The following is an 18,746-nucleotide window of genomic DNA, read 5'->3' on the forward strand; positions in this document are numbered from 1 at the left end:
AAAGCCTTCGCTCTAAGGTATGCTAGCTGCATACTCTAGTTCCAACCCTAGTGCATCTGGGCCTCTGCAATTCCAAACACTACATTTACACCAAATAAATGACCTAGCTCCTATTGTATTTATTCTTTTATAAACTAAAGATACCTTATGTTAAGCTTGGTGAGAATTCTCCTGTTCTACGCTCCATCTTGAATTGCCTAAATTTTACTCTGCCCACCAGACTTTGCTTCTTATCCATGATGCAGTTGTCAGTTATGTTTTTAAAAATACATATTTATTAACTTGAGAGAGGGAGGAGGGAGAGACAGACTGAGACAGTCAGAGAGAGAGAGAGAGAATGAGAGAGAGAATGGTGTTCCAATTCCTCCTGCCACCATAAATGAATTCCAGATATATGTGCCAATTTGTGCATCTGGCTTGACATGGGTACTGGGGAATCAAACCAGGACTTGCAGGCTTTGCAAGCAAGGGTCTTTAGCCACCTAGCCATCTCTGCAGCCCCTTAGGTGCATTCTAGAAAGGCTGGCTCCAGCATGGTGCGTTGGCGTCTATTGATCCTTCCTCCCCCGCCACTGTCTTGCATTTAGGTTTAACATGCCTCATGATGACAACAGTAAATGTAAGGGAGAGGGCGTGAAGAGCCCCCAGCACGTCATGGCCCCGACCCTGAACTTCTACACCAATCCCTGGATGTGGTCACAGTGTAGTCGAAAGTACATCACGGAGTTCTTAGAGTAAGGCTTCAGCTTTCTTTAAAAAAATTGTGTGTGTGTGTGTGTGTTCTCCAGGACTTACCGCTGCAGAGGAGAACCAGATGCCTGTGTTGCCTTTTGTCTCTGGCTTACATGGGTGGCTTGGGAATCAACCCTGAGGCCTGCGCGCTTTGTAAGCAAATGCCTTTAACCACTGAGCCATCCTTCCCAGTCTGTGAAGCTTTCTTTGAGCAGGGACCTCTGGAGTGTCTGGTCTACACGGAGTGAAAGATGTGTGGAAAAGAAAACACAGAGTCAAGCATTTCTCCTGAGATTATTATTTTTGTTGACATTCTTTGGAGGAGGAAAGAAAATTACTCCGTGAGGTCCGGTGTAGTTCATAGCGTTTCCCACTTTGGAAGATTACAAGCTGACTTGAAGAAAGAAAGGGTTGCGATTATAAAGGGAATATGCAGATGTTGCTGGGTGTGGGGAAGGCTTTGAAATTTGTTCAGACCCTTGGAAAGGAAGCTTGAATGGAACTCCACATGAAAGCCCTAGGATTACTGCTAACCTAGTAATCTTGGCTTAGAGAACATTGGAAGACCAAAGTGTTCCCAAAGGGTGGGTAGAAATAGCAGCAGACCCCCAGAGGCTGAAGTGAGGACATCGCTCCTTCCCTCTGTCGCTCTCCCTTTCTCTTTTCCTTGTATATGTGTGGTTTTTTTGGCATGTGTACGCATGTGTGTGTATGCATGTCTATGTTCCTGTGGATGAAAGTACGTAAGTAGGTTCATGTGTCCTCCTCAGTCACCCGCCACCTTATTTCTGAGGTAAGGTCTCGCACTGGACCCCGAGCTCACCAATTCAGGTACACAAGCTAGCCTGCAGGACTGGGGGGTCCCTGCTTACAGCTCTGCGGTGTTCAAAGTACAGGCTTGAGCCACTGGGACCATCATTTATGTGGATTCTGGGGACCTCAATTCACTCCTCACACTTGCATGGTCAAGAGCTTTATTACCAAGCCGTCTCCCACCTGTATTTGCTTCTGTTTTGTTTTTCTTAGCCTCCTGCTAGGCCAGTCAAGGATCCAGTGACATTATAAAATGTCCTTGCTTAGCAGACTCCTTGCTGTCCTCTCCCAGAAGTACACACGGTTAAACGATTGTCCCAAGTCACTGGCTATAGATTTCTGTAACCACAAGCAAGAGGGGACTTATTAATCAGAACCCACCCAGCGTGGATTTTCCAAAAGAGTTGTTTGCAGAGACATGAAGGCCCTGGAGGGCTGATGTGTTTCTTCCTTAAGCAGGCGGAGTGAGCTGTTGTCTTGCTGTGAGCGGTGGAACCCTTGCTCACCCCCTCAGCAAACACCTGTTGTGGCCTACCAGACCCTCCCTGCGTGTGGAGAAACAAAACACTCTATGTGGCCTGAGGAAGCTTAGAGTCTCCTGGGAAAGATGATCAAAAATAAACAGGGGCTGGGGAAATGGCTGTATGGGTAAACTGCTTGCTATATAAACATGAGGACTTAAGTTCAGCTCCCTGAGAACCCACCCCCTCACCTGTCACCCTGGGGCCTGGGGAGGCAGACACAGGAGGAGCCCCAGGCTTGCTGGCTAGGTTGTCCAGCCTAATCGATGAGTTCTGGGTTCGGCGACAGACCGTCTCATGAAAATGAATGGAGAAGCAATGTATAGGGACAACCAGCACGCACTGTGACCTCCACTTGTTGGCACACACGTGAGTGTACGCACGCACTTGCACGCGTGCACACACACACACACGTGCAAAACTAAATAAACAGATAATTGCCCTCAGAGATAATCAGTGCTTTTACCGATATTGTATCCACTGTGGCTATCTCATATCATAGTCTATGGGTCCATAATGACTGAACCAGAAATACCGTCTCAGCCTTGAAAAGAATAAGGCATGGCTAGCAAGGGACCTGCAGGTGCCGAGTGTGGCCTTGTGTGACCCAAGCCCTCGGCAGGCGGCGTCCTCACCACCCGCTGCTCTGCTTCCACAGTACTGGCTACGGGGAGTGCTTGCTGAACGAGCCCGAGTCCAGAACGTACCCCTTGCCTTCCCAGCTGCCGGGCCTCCTTTACGATGTGAACAAGCAGTGTGAGCTGATTTTTGGACCCGGTTCTCAGGTGTGCCCATACATGGTAAGTGTTCAGGACTGTTCCACCACCCGGCCCTCCTCTGGCTTAACAGGCAAGCGCCTTAACCGCTAAGCCATCCCTCCAGCCCAAAATATATATATTTTTATAAAAAGACCCTACCTTGAAAACAAACAAACAAACAAAAAGATGCATCGAGAAGGGATGGCACACCCATTGGTAGGAAGCATTTGTGCTAAATATCATTGGTGGCTTCCAAAGTACTTGTACAGAAACGTAGAGAAAGACAGTGAACGCTTCTCAGGACAAGGTCACCTCTGGGGAAGGGGACAGGAAGGGGACCCAGGTTGAATAGACAAACCTTCAGCTTACCCGTAATTTTTTCTTTTCCTCAGCTGAGTGGTGTGTGCTTAAGCATCCATTAATGATGTATTTTTAATTAATTTATTTATTTATTTTGAGAGAGAGAAAGAAAGAGAATGGGTGCACCAGGGCCTCCAGCCACTGCAAACGGACTCCAGACACATGCACCACCTTGTGTATCTGGCATATGTGGGTCCCAGGGAATCAAACCTGGGTCCTTTGACTTTGCAGGCCTTCACTACTGAGCATCTCTACAGCCCCATTAATTATATTTTTAACATGACAGAATTCTATCACAGGATCCCATCCTGTATTTCCTCTAACAACCCTCAATACCTTAAAATTTAAATAAAAACTTACTAGGGAGAGAGAGAGAACGGGTATGCCAGGGCCTCCTGCCACCGCAAATGAACTCCAGACGCATGCACCGCCTTGAGCAACTAGCATTACATGGGTGCTGTGGACCTGAACCTGGGCCGGCGGACATTACAAGCAAGCACTTCTAACGGCTGACCGCCTCCTCAGCCCAATCTTAGAATTGTTGACAGCATGGTCATGCATTCCTGGGACTAATAGAATCACTTCCGACCAACCACACAGACGAGCCAAACTTCATGTCACAGCTAGTCCCACATCTCCGACTCACACAGCGTTGTGATGTCCCGCGGGGTCTGTCAGCCGCCCCCCGAGGCTCATTCACGTGGGGGGCTGTGGCAGAGGACCAGGACCGAATGATAGGGGGAGAATGTCTCGCGTGCGCCACAGCCCCCCTCTGAGCGCCCTGCACGTGTCTCACCTTGCATAGAGATGTGTCTCGGGCTGTGCTTCGGGATCTGTTGTCACTGATCCTACGAAGAGAAAGCATCTGTCTTCAGGCCCCCATGAGGCCCTGGAAGAAAGGTCTCCTTGCCTTGTCTGATCAGCATCTCCGCCTTGTCTTCCCCACTCCCCAACCGAGCAGATGCAGTGCAGGCGGCTCTGGTGCAACAACGTGGACGGGGCACACAAGGGCTGCCGGACTCAGCACACGCCCTGGGCAGACGGGACCGAGTGTGAACCGGGAAAGGCAAGTGGTACCCTGCTTTGTCTGTCTGTCCTGGGTCAGAAATGCATTTGAGTTGGCTGGATAATCAGTGTGATGTGTAGCATGTAAAATAATGTGGTAGCATGTAAAGTAATTTTAGCGTGCATGTTTTTTAAATAGTTTTGTATATTTATGTGTGTGAGAGAGAGTGTGTGTATGGGCATGCTAGGGCCTTTGCCACTGCAAATGTACTCCAGACACATGGGTCACCTGTATATCTGGCTTTATGTGGGAGTTGGGGGACTGAACCCAGTCTGACAGGCTTTGCAGGCAAGGGCCTTTATGGCCAAGCTGTCTCACCAGCCTCAGTACAAAAGTTTGAAGAGGAAGGTTTGTCTGACTGTTGAAAACTGTGAAGTTGACTTGTCAATAAATGAGTCTATTTTCATCTCTCTTCTGAGGGTGGTGCTGGAAAGCTATTATGCAACACATTTTAGAACCAAAGAACTATAAAAGTCCCGTGGACCTCCTGTATCCATTACTGCCCACCAGGCTTCTTACCAAGTATGCTGTTTCTTTTATGACATCACCGGGGACGTATCTAAATCCAGATTCTCATGAACTGTCTTGATGGCTCCCACTGATTTGTTAATAACTAAACAAAACCTGCTGTCTGTGTGGGCCAGTGACAAGCATCCCACGCACCCAGGAGTATGATTAACTTAACCTTCTGCACCTGGCATGCATCTAAAAGTAACGGTGGTATGCTAATGACGTCATCATTATCCTCACCTCTGTAGGGAGTGGGTGTGGCAGCCATTCCAAGATGGCGCGCAGACGGCTGCCAAGTCGTTTGATTTGCACCTGACTTCTTCATACACCCCTGAATAGCCACGTCCACGGTGCGCACTGCGCAGACTCGTTGCTATAGGAGATCAGACCATCTGACGTTGTACTGACTGAGCCTATGGAAGAGACTTACGCGGCAGACTGTGAGTGGTGCAGTTTATTCAGGAACCTTTACCGCGTGCAAAGAAAGAAAGAAATGAACCCCGAGCCCTTCCCAGTCCCTCCTTAAATCCCTAGCCTGCACCACTCACAGTCTGCCGCGTAAGTCTCTTCCATAGGCTCACGTCAGCACAACGTCAGATGCTCTGATCTTGCATAGCAACGAGTCTGCGCAGTGCGCACCGCGGACGTGGCTATTCAGGGGTGTATGAGGAAGTCAGGTGCAAATCATACGACTTGGCAGCAGTCTGCGCGCCATCTTGGAATGGCTGCCACACCCGCTCCCTACAACCCCCCCAAAAAAATTTGTCAGTAAATGATTTTAGCTATGGTCCCTGGTATGTTTAATCAATATGGATTCTGTCATTGACAGTGTTAAAATTCCTAGACTATACTTCTGAAATCCTTCTCCTCTTTATATATTTCTTCTCTCTTTTTCCCATGCTCCACTTTATTTACTCACTTTGAAGACATCCTTTCCTTTTGTTTTACCTTATAGAATATAGGGCACAATGGTTCCTTGATCATGGCTCTAGAGATGACTGCATTTTATTCTCCCTTCTCTGAGTTTATACACAGGAGACCATAAATAAATAAAAATAAAATAAAATAAAACCTACGTGTCTTACCTCAAGCTACTCAAGTCACTTGGGGAAGAGCTTCACCACACCCTGATGGGTGGACTTTCGCCACTGTCGTCCTTTTCCTGCCTTCTGAAGGGACAGTGGGTTGTGGGGACAAGTTTAACTCAGCTTCCTGCGCCCCTTCCTTGTCCACTGGCCACACTCCTGTCCTCACTCACCCCTCAGCGCAATTATGATATGAGAAGCTGAGGTTGTGAAAGTGTTTTGTTAAGCCGTGATGGTGACCTGCTACTGGACTTCAGCTGCCGTCCCGTTAGCTCCTTCCCTCATTTCCCCCCAGAGCTGGGACCTGAGCGGCTCATTCAAAGTGGGCTGTCCCTGGAAATACCCTAACACAGGCATCATATCTTCTAAAACTTTCACTGGATTACCAAACAAAGAAAGTATGTCTTTTTGTCCAAAAAGTAAATCTTATATCTTTTCTGGGACATTTAGCTTAGTGTGTTGGTGACTGTAGGCTCATAGGTTTGTGTGGGAATATGATTCTTGGGCTTGCATGTCACTCATTAAAAATTAAATAGGCCTGGTGTGGTGGTGCAAGCCTTTAATCCCAGCACTAGGGAGGCAGAGGTAGGAGAATCACTACGTGTTCAAGGTTAGCTTGGGACTACAGTGTTTGCTCCAGGTCAGCCTGGGTTAGAGTGAAACCCTACCTTGAAAAACCAATAAAAAGAAAAAAAAATCAAAGGACACTCGTTCTTTTACACAGTCATCTAGATGTGGCCCTCTAGACAAGAATCTTTCTAATCCTTCTAGACACAGTAACCCAGACAGCTGCTACCAGTTGACAGGAGACGGTAGCAAAGACGACGCCTACTTGACAACTTAGTTGGCTGAGGCTCAAGCCAGCCAATTATGTCACTCACACTGAATCTGCCTGGTGTCAGCTCTGGCATGGTTAGTCACTTTACTGCGCACACCCACCCACCCTGCTTGTTTCTGACCCTTGTTCTCAAGAGAAAAACCACAACAGAGGAGAATTCCCAAGAATATTGATGACCGACTCCCACTGAGGCAATTCTCGAGCTGTAGTCTTTCCTCACCCGTTGTGGAATCAGAAAATCTTGGAAGGAGGTCCTCTTGGTCTCTTCCTAAACTTCTGTTTGTGCAGCAGAATGAGAAGAGAGGGAGTTAAGGGGACGCTCACAGTTTCTCAGAGGTGGAAAGTCTTGGGGGACTTTTCCGAAGAGCCTGTCTCAGCCGCCTGTGGTCGACTCAAACGTGGCTTGTGTTTTCCATGGGATAGGCTCTCAATAGATCTAGAAAAGAACCGTTCAGAGAAAATGATAGATCTAACTTCAGTTGTTGGAAATGTGGCCTCTTTGAACAGGTTTTATTAAAGATGCGGCTATATATAAATACAATGAAGGGTGTTTTTGCATTTCACAGATACCACACGAGCCGTGTGCTAACACAGAAGCTCTGTGTGATTTTTGTTTGTTTGCTTGTTTAATGTCGATCCCTCACAAGTGACCGTGGGCATCTTTTATCTGTGTGCCACTTTCTCGTTCCCTCTACCATAGAGTTCTTTTTTTTTTTTCCTTTCTTCCCCTTCTCTCTGCCGTGCTCCCTCAGCAGCAATCTATCTTGAGCTGCTGACACAATGTTATTTTGAAAAATGACTCACTAATGTCTCTTTATTTTCTCCATTCTCCAAGGACATTTTCATGTTAGCCCTGGTTGTGAGCCTAAGGTTGAAAAGTCTTTTGTGTTTCAAGTCTCCTTGAAACAAAATTGACATCCATATCCCCTTTCCAACCTTAAAAAAAAAAAAAAAAAAAAGATGCATTTGTGAAACATGCCAGTTTTGGACTCTTTAAGAAATGTTGATTTCATTTCACCTGTGAACCCACAGCTACTCGGTGTTTGGTTGGGTGTCACGGCTATCCCAATGTGTGATTATAATTTGTCACATTTGCCTGGTAAAGTGGATTGTCATCATGCATATTTTCCAAAATACCCCCACATCCAGCCTCTTGCTCCAAGGTCAATTTTGGATACTGTTGATTGTCAGAACAGTGGGAAAGTCATTCTGATAATCCTACACTCTTACTTTGCTGTGAGGTTTGTGGTGACGACTAATGAGAATCATGGTCACTGCGGTGTCTGCCTTGGGAGGCGGTAAGGTCTGGTGAGGAGATGGGTCCGCGGGCCGCGGTCTGATGCAGCAAGAGGGAAAGGCATATTTTCAAGGCATTTCTCATGGCTGAAATCCAGGTCCGGTTGTAGAAGTTCTCTGCCCATTTCATATAATTTATTAACAGGTATTTAGCAGTGAGGGCCGAGGACTGAATTGGGGTAACAGCTCGGCGTTTTTGTATGTTGGTTAGGAGTTTTGTTCAGATCAGATGTGGCTACTGTTGATTCAACAAACTGACTGTTTTTTGACACACAATGAAATAGTACATGCGCTAAGCATAATGTGGAACTGATCGCATCCTCCAGGTCACAGCAGCCTGCTGTAGCTCCGCCCTGGATTCTGAGTTCCCAGCAGAGTGAAGGCAGAGCCGACAGAATAGAGGGCTTCCTGATCGATCTTTTTTAAAAATTTTTAAAAATTGTTTTGTTTATTTTTATTTATTTATTTGAGAGTGACAGAGAGAAAGAGGCAGAGAGAGAGAGGGAGAGAATGGGCACGTCAGGGCCTCCAGCCACTGCAAACGAACTCCAGACGCATGCGCCCCCTTGTGCATCTGGCTAACATGGGTCCTGGGGAATCGAGCCTTGAACCAGGGTCCTTAGGCTTCACAGGCAAGCGCTTAACTGCTAAGCCACCTCTCCAGTCCTTCCTGATCAATCTTGTGCCTGGAATTCCATCGACATCTCTTTGTTCTCCTCTGTTTGTAGGAAAACACAGACAAATGCCGGTTCTGAGGTAAAGAAAGGGCGATGGGAAGTAGCTGTCAGGCTCTAGGTTTTACCTGCCATTCCATCACCCTTTCTGTCGCTGACAATTCCAGGCTTTCTGTGGATGTCATCAGCAAGCTCCGTTTGGGCATGGGTGGAAGGCACAGTGTGTCAGTTAAGGCTGGAGTGTGGCTCAGTAGGTGACCTGCTTGTCATGCACGTACAGCACCTGAGCGCAGACCCTCGGTAACATGCCCGTCCTGGTGGGCTGTGCGCTGGGGAGGTGGAGACAGGAGACCCCGGGGCTCTCTAGCTAGATGTTGCAGCCCAATCGGTGAGCTCTCGGTTTAATGAGAGACACTCTCAAAAACTGAAATGGAGGGCTGGAGAGATGGCTTAGCGGTTAAGCGCTTGCCTGTGAAGCCTAAGGACCCCGGTTCAAGGCTCGGTTCCCCAGGTCCCACGTTAGCCAGATGCATAAGATGGCACACGCATCTGGAGTTCGTTTGCAGTGGCTGGAAGCCCTGGCGCGCCCATTCTCTCTCTCTCCCTCTACCTGTCTTTCTCTCTATGTCTGTCACTCTCAAATAAATAAATAAATAATGAACAAAAAAAAATTAAAAAAAAAATAATAAAAAAACTGAAGTGGAGGGAAAAAAATGTAAAAAAAGGCCAGGCAAGGTGGTGCACGCCTTTAATCCCAGCACTTGGGAGGCAGAGGTAGGAGGGTCGCCATGCATTTGAGGCCACCCTGAGACTACATAGTGAATTCCCATCAGCCTGAGCTAGAGTGAAACCCTACTCAAAAAAATGTATCCAATTTTCAACTTTTTTTTTTGAATTTTAGTTAGTGTGTGTGTGTGTGTGTGTGTGTGTGTGTAAAGATCTTGGAGATGGGATCCAAGTGAAAACTTAAAATTCATTTGTACTTATCTACACCCTCTTCACAAAGTGTAACAACAATTTTACAGTTTTTCCTTGTTTGGACCCATACTGTCACGTGAGATCAGATGTGGAATTAGAACTTGCAACATCGTGTGGGTCCCAGTTTTGGATCTTGGTTTTGTGTTGGAGTGTGCCAGCTCGCTTGGACAGCGCCTGGGCAGTGTGAAGTGCATGCACATGCGTGTCACTGTCCTTCCTCTCATCACTTAAGCCGTCTGGCCCACGTGCTGAGCTGATGCCTAGATGTCCTGCCTCAGGTTGTTCTAGGGAAGACTTTGGCAGGTAGCTGTCCATTTAGCTGTGCAAACAGGCTTCATCGACTCGCCCAAGGCCATGCCATTTACGCAAGAGCCGCCTCTGGAGCCAAACTGGTTTAACCTGCTAACCTTTGACCCGCTTGACCTGCCTTGTCTGGTGTGGCCACTGAGCCCTTGAAGTGTCATTGTGACCTGACATGTACTTGCACATAAAGTAGGTTTCAAAGGCTCAGTGTGAATAAGAGCATTTAAAAGGCTTCTTCACAGCAGCCCCCTTATCCTGCACAGACATGGTACAGAACGTGTAGTCTATTACCTATGTGCTTGCTCCTGTATTACAGATCTGGGATAAAGTGCAGTAAACCAGGTGCTGTTGTTTGTTTGTTTTCCGAGGTAGGGTCTCACTCTGGCCCAGGCTGACCTGGAATTCACTATGGAGTCTCAGGGTGGCCTCGAACTTACGGCGATCCTCCTACCTCTGCCTCCCAAGTGCTGGGATGAAAGGCATGCGCCACTACGCCTGGCTCAACAAAACGGAATATTAATAACGTTATTTTGCTGCTTTTAATATTCTGTTTTGTTATTAGAATACCAAATTTAAAAATTTTTAATTGTTTAAAAATGTATAAATTGTTTATTTCCAGAATTTTACTTCTGGAATTTTCCATGCAATACTTTCTAACCATGGTTAACTACAAGTAACCTTGGAAAGTAATGGTGTGGATAAATGGGGTGCTTATAATTTTTATGCTGATTACATATAGAAATAATATTATAATTTTTACATTGTTTGCATGTAAAAATAATAGCGTTTGAAAGCATATTAACAGTAACCTCAGCTTTTTAGAGCTTGCTGTCTCACTTGTGGAGATCCCAAGCATGGTTCATGTCCATTTCTGCTAGAGCAGGAGACTGTAGGCTAAGTTACCTGTGACTGTCATGCACATGTACTCTGAGAAATGTTGACAGCCACGGCAAAGCTAAGTATAACAGGAGTTCCAGGAGAGGTGTGGTTTTGCTGTCTGGGTACACATTGCATCTTGAGTGGGTGTTGAGGCCAGGGTGTCCCAGGCTCAGGTACAGTCCTCACAAGCCTTACTACACAGCCCAGGGTGAAGGGCCAGCCTCGGGCCATCTGTGAGAGGATCTGGACAGGGGAGGAGGCGAGTGCAGCTGGAGAACCAAATGGCACCCTTCCTTTCTTACACCAGCTCTTTCACGAGAAGAGCAGTGTCCTTATCTGTCTCCTCTTTTGTCGCACGCCTGGTGTTCTCCATCGCCTGCCTCCACCACTCCCCTCTCTTAAGTCCTCCTGCAGACAACCCCTTGGTTCCCCTTCAGAGATCTGAATGAGCCCCAGGACACCGCCCTCCTCTGCCCCTGGCGCTGTTCTTCTTTGTCCCTGCTCAGTGGCCTGAACTTTGTGTCACGACTTGACACCCCAATAATGACAGAGAGCTGGAATGGGTTTATCCACTCCCTGCCCTGCTGGGGGAACTTTATCATCATCATTATTATTATTATTTAGCATTATGACCCTCTTCCTGCTCCAGGGTGAAGAATCAGAAAGTGATAGTAACAAAAACGTAATAAAGTTGAGGACTCTGTAATGTGTCCCTTTTGGTTTAGTCTGATACTAAGAGCTTTCTTGGAGTGAGTTTATAGGAATCATGTAACTAGCTTCCACCCTCCATTTAATTAAAATTGAGTGTTTCAAACCATGGGGAACAAGAAAGCATTATAGTTTAGCAGGCTGTAACACCTCTAAGCCTTGTTAATGGAGATTCACACTACGGATTCTGAACTCACTTTAGTTCCTGTCTGCTACGAGTCTGCCCATTTACACTGCTTATCTTCTCAAGTATGTAGAGTAATTGAGCAGTTTTAAAGCTCGTTGTCAGAGTCACTCAGTCACCTGGACTCAATCACTCACTGGCCAGTTTTTTATTAATTTATTTTTAAACATATTTTTATTTCCTTATTTGCAAGCAGAGAGAGAGAGAAAGAGAGAGGGAGAGAGAAAAAAAATGAATGAATGAATACATCAGGGCCTTTTGCCGTTGCAAACAGACCCCAGAAACATGAGTCACTTTGTGCATTTGTCTTTACAAGGGTACTGAGTGGGGAAAGGGACCAGGCTGGCCAGCAAGTGTCTTTATCTGCTGGGCTCTCTCTCCAGCCCAGGCCAGTCTTTTCCAGAGCAAGGCTTCAAAGGAAGGCGCACCGAGTGGGCCCTCGCAGGGCCCGAGTGCCCGCGGAGCCCGTGCCCGCACACGCGCTGCTTTGACGGCGTCTCTGAGCAGCGCGTGCGGGGCACCACCGAGCGCGGCGCTGCAGACGCGGCTGGTCCGGTGACGCTCCCGCTCACTCTGCCCCTTATTGAACGCAGCACTGCAAGTTTGGGTTTTGTGTTCCCAAAGAAATGGAGGTCCCCGAGACTGACGGATCCTGGGGGAGTTGGAGTCACTTTGGAACCTGCTCGAGAACCTGTGGAGGAGGAATCAAAACAGCCATCAGAGAATGCAACAGACCAGAGTAAGTTCCAGAAGGTACTGCCGGTATGGCCGGGGCAGCAGGAGGGAAATATTCCCAAAGGGGACCCTTTGCTGTGGAGGATGATGAAGAGAGAGGGCTGGCTGGACTAAAGGGCACCCCAAGTCTGTATGTCCAAGTACCTCACGTCATGCTTTTATTTTTATCTACCTATATCCTTTGCTATGAATTCTGTGCGACTACCAAACAATTGATGTCTCTTATTTTTTAATATGCATATCAATTTTAATCAAAGCCAGCTGGGTATTTTATTAGAATTGCATAAAATTCAAAGATTAATTGAGGTGAACCAACATATACGTTTGGAGTCCTTCAGCTTATGAACATAGCTTATTCCTCCATTTATTTAGTATTTTTCTGGTGTTATCAATTTCCTTTGGCTATGCTTTATATTCATTTAAGAATGTTTATTCTTATGAAGCATTTTGAAATTTCAAGTGTGTATCTTATTAGACATCCATTTTTAAAATATTTTATTGGGAACTTTAACATATGAACACACTGTAGTTTTGTCCTGTTCCCATGACGTTATCCCCTTTTGTCCCCTCTTATTCCACTGAGGACCCTCCTCTTTCAAGGTCCTCCTTCCTCTGTTTTGTGGTCTTCCTCCGTTTTGTTGTTGCTGTCATTTGCCCTTCTCTGCCCTCTATGTCAACATGTTTATCTGCTCGAAACGGGGCAGGCCTTGTAGGGGTATTGGTGCTCACTGTGCAGTCAGGAATGGACAGTCTGTTATCACAGTGCCCGGCGGTTCTCCTTCCCACCCTGTGGCCCTTGAATTCTTTCCACCCCTTTAGGTCTCCTTTAGGTGCTGAGCTCTTGGCAACACCTTATTTTCTGCTGTGATAAGTTTTGGGTCTACAGCCATCTCTGAGGAGACAGTTCTCAGGCCAGCAGTGAGAGCAGTGCTCATGTTTAATCCACCACTTCCTCTGCAGTGTCCCTGAGCTTGGGGAGACGGGTTCTAAGTCTCCTCCAGTGCTGAGCTCTGAGCAGCCTGTGGTTTCTGCTGGGATGAGTTTTAGGTGTCCTCAAGTGTCTATAGCCATTTCCATGGAGGAGGTTCCCAGGCCAGCAGTGAGAGCAGCGCTCATGTTTAATCCTCTTTGATGGGTCCTGGGCCCTGGCTGGGGCGATAGAGATGACTCATCCAGTGCTCGCCTTTCTCTTGTCATTCTCACGGGTCCTGGACCACCCGGTATTTGCCGCCATCTGTAAAAAGCAGGTCCCCAGGGATGTGTGCTGAGCAGCCTGGCTCTTCTGGTTCTGGGTGTGCAGCCGACACACGTCGCAACTGACACTTTTGCACTGGTTGGAGTTTTCCCAAATTTTGGAGCTTGGGACAGCATGTTCCTGGAGTGAGTGAGTGAGCGAGCAGAGAGATTTGCAAAAGGAAACAAAGAAATGGACAATTCATTCACCCTATAGGTTAACACACACATTCGAGCTAGCCACTAAAATGCTGAGAAGAGCTTGCAGTCCTCTGGAGGTGACATTAACAGATCCCTGGGGATCTGGGGTCCCAGGGAGACAATTCGTTTTCCAGTCAGTATAGTTTTTCAGGTGAGATACTGAGGCTCCCAACCCATGCTGACAGTTTGCAGGCTGGAGGTTACCTGGCAGGCTCCACCAATCCAGTCTTGCTAGGAATTACATGTTCAAATAAGGCCAATGGATTTGTTTTTTGTTTTCTTTTCTGGCATTTGTCATGTTGGACATGTGTTAGTTGGCGCTATTGATAATCAGTGTCCATCCTGATTTTTTATAAATATTTTTATTTATTTATTTGAGAAAAAAAGAGGAGAAAGAGAGAATGAATGGGCACGACAGGGCCACCAGCCACCACAAATGAACTCCAGATGCATGCATCCCCTTGTGCATCTGGCTTGTGTGGGTCATGGACAGTCAAACCCAGATCATTTGGCTTTGCTGGCAAATGCATTAACTGCCAAGCCGTCTCTCAAGCCCCTCCATCATGATTTTAAATAATGATATTCCATTCTGCGTGGACCCAAGATGTTTAAGGGAATAGAAAATAATATGGAAGGGATTAGAGTAAACCATAGTTTGTAAGGCATCTTCTCATCCTTGTCGTTGAAGCTGTATAGGGCCATGTCTTCATAGAATAGGCATAGATGTAGCCAGCAATGTTTCTCTTTTGTGTATGAGGCAAGTTGATGCTGTGTTGCCCAGGCTGGCCTCAAACTCCTAGGCATAAGCCACCCTCCTGCCATAGCCTCCTGAATAGCTGGCACACCAAGTTGTACCAACTCCCGATGCCTGTATTCAGACCCCAGGTTCTCTGAAGTTATGCATAATGATTTTGTCTAGGAGGACACATTTGCTTTTAAAAAACAGTTTGGATTAGGGTGGCAGAATCTATTATAGTGGAGCACACACGAGGGAAGTGAAGGCATGAAGTGGCTTACGGAGGACAAAGTTTACACTGAATTGAAGCCATGCAAGTGTGTTCAGACGGGCTGGCTCAGGTTGGAAAGGAGCCTCATGCTAACAGCATCTTTGGTCTATGACAAAATCTGGGTTGTATGATGCAAAACAAAACAGCAGCAGCAAAAAACATCCATGGATCACCAGTTTGCAAGCCCAGGTCTGCAAATACGTGCTGTAGATCAAATTACAAATGGTGAGCAATTTAATTTATTTTTGTTTACATATCAAATTTGATATCATATCCATGTCATCATTGTCTCAAACAAAGACAGGTAAAGACCCCTGAGATACAGAATCTGTGTAAACTAATACCATAGCTTTGGTTAAAAAATGCAAAAGCAGGGGGCTAGAGAGAGAGAGCTCAGCAGTTAAGACACCTGCAAAGCCTACCAACCCAGGTTTGATTCCCCAGTGCCTATGTAAAGCCAGACGCACAAAGGGGCACATGTATCTGGAGTTCATTTGAAGTGGCAAAAGGCCTTGGCACGCCCATTCTCTGCCCCCATCTGTCTAATTCACTCTCTCTCTCCTTAAAAGTAAATATATAACATATTTTTAAAAACGAACCCTTGCAATGACTGACTGCTGCTTTCACAACTCATAGCCCAGAGTACTATGGTGGCTTCTAACAGTCCAACTAAGGAGGGACCTCAGTGGAGTGGGAGCAGGGAGGAGAGAAATGAGGGTACCAACACATGATGAATTCACATAAAGTCTCTACTTAATAAGAAAAATGTAAAAGCTTTAGATTTTCTGTATAGCCAACACTTGGTCTTAGTTTTCTTTAGGTAGCATGCACAATAATGATTTCATTATAACATTTTCATCCTACACATATATGATGGTGTTTTTCTCAATTTGCCATCCTCTAGTTTATAGTTCATTTTCAAGGAAATTCAGAAACAAAAAAACATATGATATAAACATTCTTGACATCATCAGACATGCTAATTTGGGCATAATTATTTTTATTCTCCCTTTAAATACTCCCCACAAGAAATCATCCCTGGAAAATAACTTGTATGTCAGTTCAAATATTTTAGAAGATTTTAGATGTAGTATAAGTGGCATAATGTGTCATTTAAAATAAGGACCATACTGCTTTCTAAACTAAACTGTATGACTTAGCTGTTTGCTTGTTGAAGTTTATATCAAATTGCAGATATGATCATTTTTACAAATCAAAAAATGTTGGTATCTGTATTGATCAAGTTTCTTGTTTTATAATAAGGGCCCTATTTCAAACAGTAGATAAATATTAATGCCTTTTTTTCCCCTCCAATTTTGTTTCAAGAAGATCCTGTTCATGTTTGGCACCTTTTTGTTTGTTTGTTTGAGTTTATTTCTTTTGTCTTAAAGTCTTAAAGCAGTTCTAGAAGTGCCGTGAAGAGTAGGAAGAGATAAAGCACCTCTGACTGGCATGCGATAGACAGTCTCGGTGTGAAGCTCTCAGCAGGAAGGGTCCTAGGCTTCAAAGGGAAGAGATCCCAGCTTTCAGAAGTTAAGAGGCGACCAGCAAAGACCTCCATTAGAGGCCTTGGTCCTGGCTGTGTGTACAAGAGGCTCAAGGAAGATGCAGTGCCCTGGTGGAGCCCCTGGAAGTGATTGCACCTTAACGTGCCTCTGTTTGTGGAGGGTGGCGTCTGCCTCCAAACACTGTGGGTTCCATAGCCAGGGACCTGGGACCTGGACCAGTTGGAAAAGGGGAAGGGACAGCAGGAAACAGTAAAAGCCAGACCTCTCTCTCTCTGGGAATAATGTCTCCATGGAGCAGAGGCTCATGCTGGAGAGTGAAAAGGGACTTTGAGGGGAGCAGTCCCCCACACTGGACCTGCACCCAGTCCTCTAAGGAGAGGATGCCAGTTCCACTTGTGGGATGCAAGGCATGTCAGCAGATTTTCCCCACAGCATTAATGTCATTTAAGAATATACTTAGACTTTTTATTCTATGCTTTTAGAATCTTTTCCCCTGAAAGCAAAAAAAAAAAAAAAAAAAAAAAAAAAAACAGATTGAATGAATGAACACACCAGGGCCTCCTGCCCCTGCACATGAACTCCAGACTTATGCACTTCTTTGTGTACCTGGTTTTATGTGGGCACTGAGGAATCCAACCTGGGCCAGCAGGCTTTGCAAGCAAGTGCCTTTAACTGCTGAGCCATCTCGCCAGTCCTTGATCTCAGCTTTGACCCATGCTTTTATGGATAAGCCCTGCTTTGCAAGGACCATGTCAGTTTTTGTCCGTTCCTCTGTAAAAGTATTAATAGCTCCCATTTTCTCCCTTAAAGTGACTGGAATTGGACAATCAGTCGCATGATCTCCTGATCATGAAACATATGATAGAGTAAAATTTAAATAGAGCCCACACGTCGGGTATCAAATGAGACCTTGTATTGGTACATGGAAAAGCACCCACAGGCCGTAGGGCCTTATGGTTTTGTGCTCAAATTTGGCTCTGAGCTTCCTGGGAACAAGAATAAAAACATGTAGAACATTCTTAAAATTCATCAAAAAAAGAAAAGAAAAAATAGCCTAATTCTTTAGAAAGAGAAGAATTTTCTTTTCCTACCATGTCAGTTTTGTTTGTTAAGTTATGACATAGGCTAAATTTAAAATGAATAATGCATTCATTTGTTTAGAAAGAGAGGATTACATGCTAGATATCTCTAATACAGGCTCCAACCATAGCAACTGCCGATGAAAGCTTACTTAAAAAAAACTAATTAATAAAAAAATTAAAGTAAGAACACACTTTTAAAAATCAACATTTTGGGGCTAGAGAGATGACTTAGTGGTTAAAGCACTTGCCTGCAATGCCAAAAGGACCCAGGTTCGATTCCCCAGGACCCACATAAGCTAAATGCACAAAGGGGCATATGCATCTGGAGTTTGTTTGCAGTGGCTGGAGGCCCTGGTGTGCACCTTCTCTCTTTCACTTTCTCTCTCTTTCAAATAAATAAATACAATAGTTCTTTTTTTTTAAATCAACATTTCTGTTTTATCAAAAAAATTTCAGTTTTGACCGTCAATTTGATGGTCTCTTTTCATAGTGTTGAGAATTGGTTACTAGAGAAGAGATAGCCACTAAGTAATAAAAAGTTTAAAAGTCCCGTAGATGGCCCCATTTGGAAGCATCACTAAGTGGATGGATAAAATTCCCTCCCTTCTCCTGTAAGCCTTGAATTCCTTTCCAGAATTCTCTCCACCTACCCTCCAGACTCCTTGGATAGCATAGGAAGCATTCGGATTTCGCTCTGCCATTCGGAGTGTGTTGCAGTCCGGTTCGCATTGCTGTTAGAAACCACCCAACCAAGAGAAGCTTCTGGGAAAAGGAGATTTATTTTGGCTTACAGGCTCGAGGGAAAGCTCCACAATGGCAGGGGAAAACAATGGCATGAACAGAGGGGTGGACATCATCCCCTGGCCAACATAAGATGGACCACAGCAACAGGAGGGTGTGCCAAACACTGGCATGGGGAAACTGGCTATAAAGCCCATAAGCCCGCCCCCAACAATACACTCCCTCCAGGAGGTATTAATTCCCAAATATCCATCAGCTGGGGAGCTAGCATTCACAACACAAAGTTTATGTGGGACACCTGAATCAAACCACCACAGAGTGTGTGCTATCCTGGCTCTGACTGCAGTAACCCATCATAAGTAGACAAAAAGGAGGTTGGTATCTCTGCTTCAACCCACGTGTAGATCAATTCCTTGCATTCCTCAAGGGCAGAATAGACCTATGAAGGCCTCTGCCAACAATGCCTTTGTAGCCTGGACCATATGCATCATCCCCCAGGTCCTGCATGCTAAGTGGCCCAGTTATGCTCGGCAA

General features: G+C 45.8%; 1 protein-coding gene across 1 annotated transcript in view; it reads left to right on the forward strand.

The window, feature by feature from the left end:
• The window catches only part of Adamts9 (ADAM metallopeptidase with thrombospondin type 1 motif 9), a 189,328-nt gene that overhangs the window by 38,802 nt on the left and 131,780 nt on the right, over positions 1–18,746 (forward strand). Inside the window, exons 9-12 of the mRNA XM_045135846.1 lie at positions 588–734; positions 2,725–2,866; positions 4,146–4,250; positions 12,299–12,444. Coding sequence (XP_044991781.1) covers positions 588–734; positions 2,725–2,866; positions 4,146–4,250; positions 12,299–12,444 — 540 coding nt within the window. The remainder of the gene's footprint in view (positions 1–587; positions 735–2,724; positions 2,867–4,145; positions 4,251–12,298; positions 12,445–18,746) is intronic.

The sequence above is a fragment of the Jaculus jaculus genome, chromosome 16 (assembly GCF_020740685.1).
Source record: "Jaculus jaculus isolate mJacJac1 chromosome 16, mJacJac1.mat.Y.cur, whole genome shotgun sequence".
NCBI lineage: Eukaryota > Metazoa > Chordata > Mammalia > Rodentia > Dipodidae > Jaculus > Jaculus jaculus.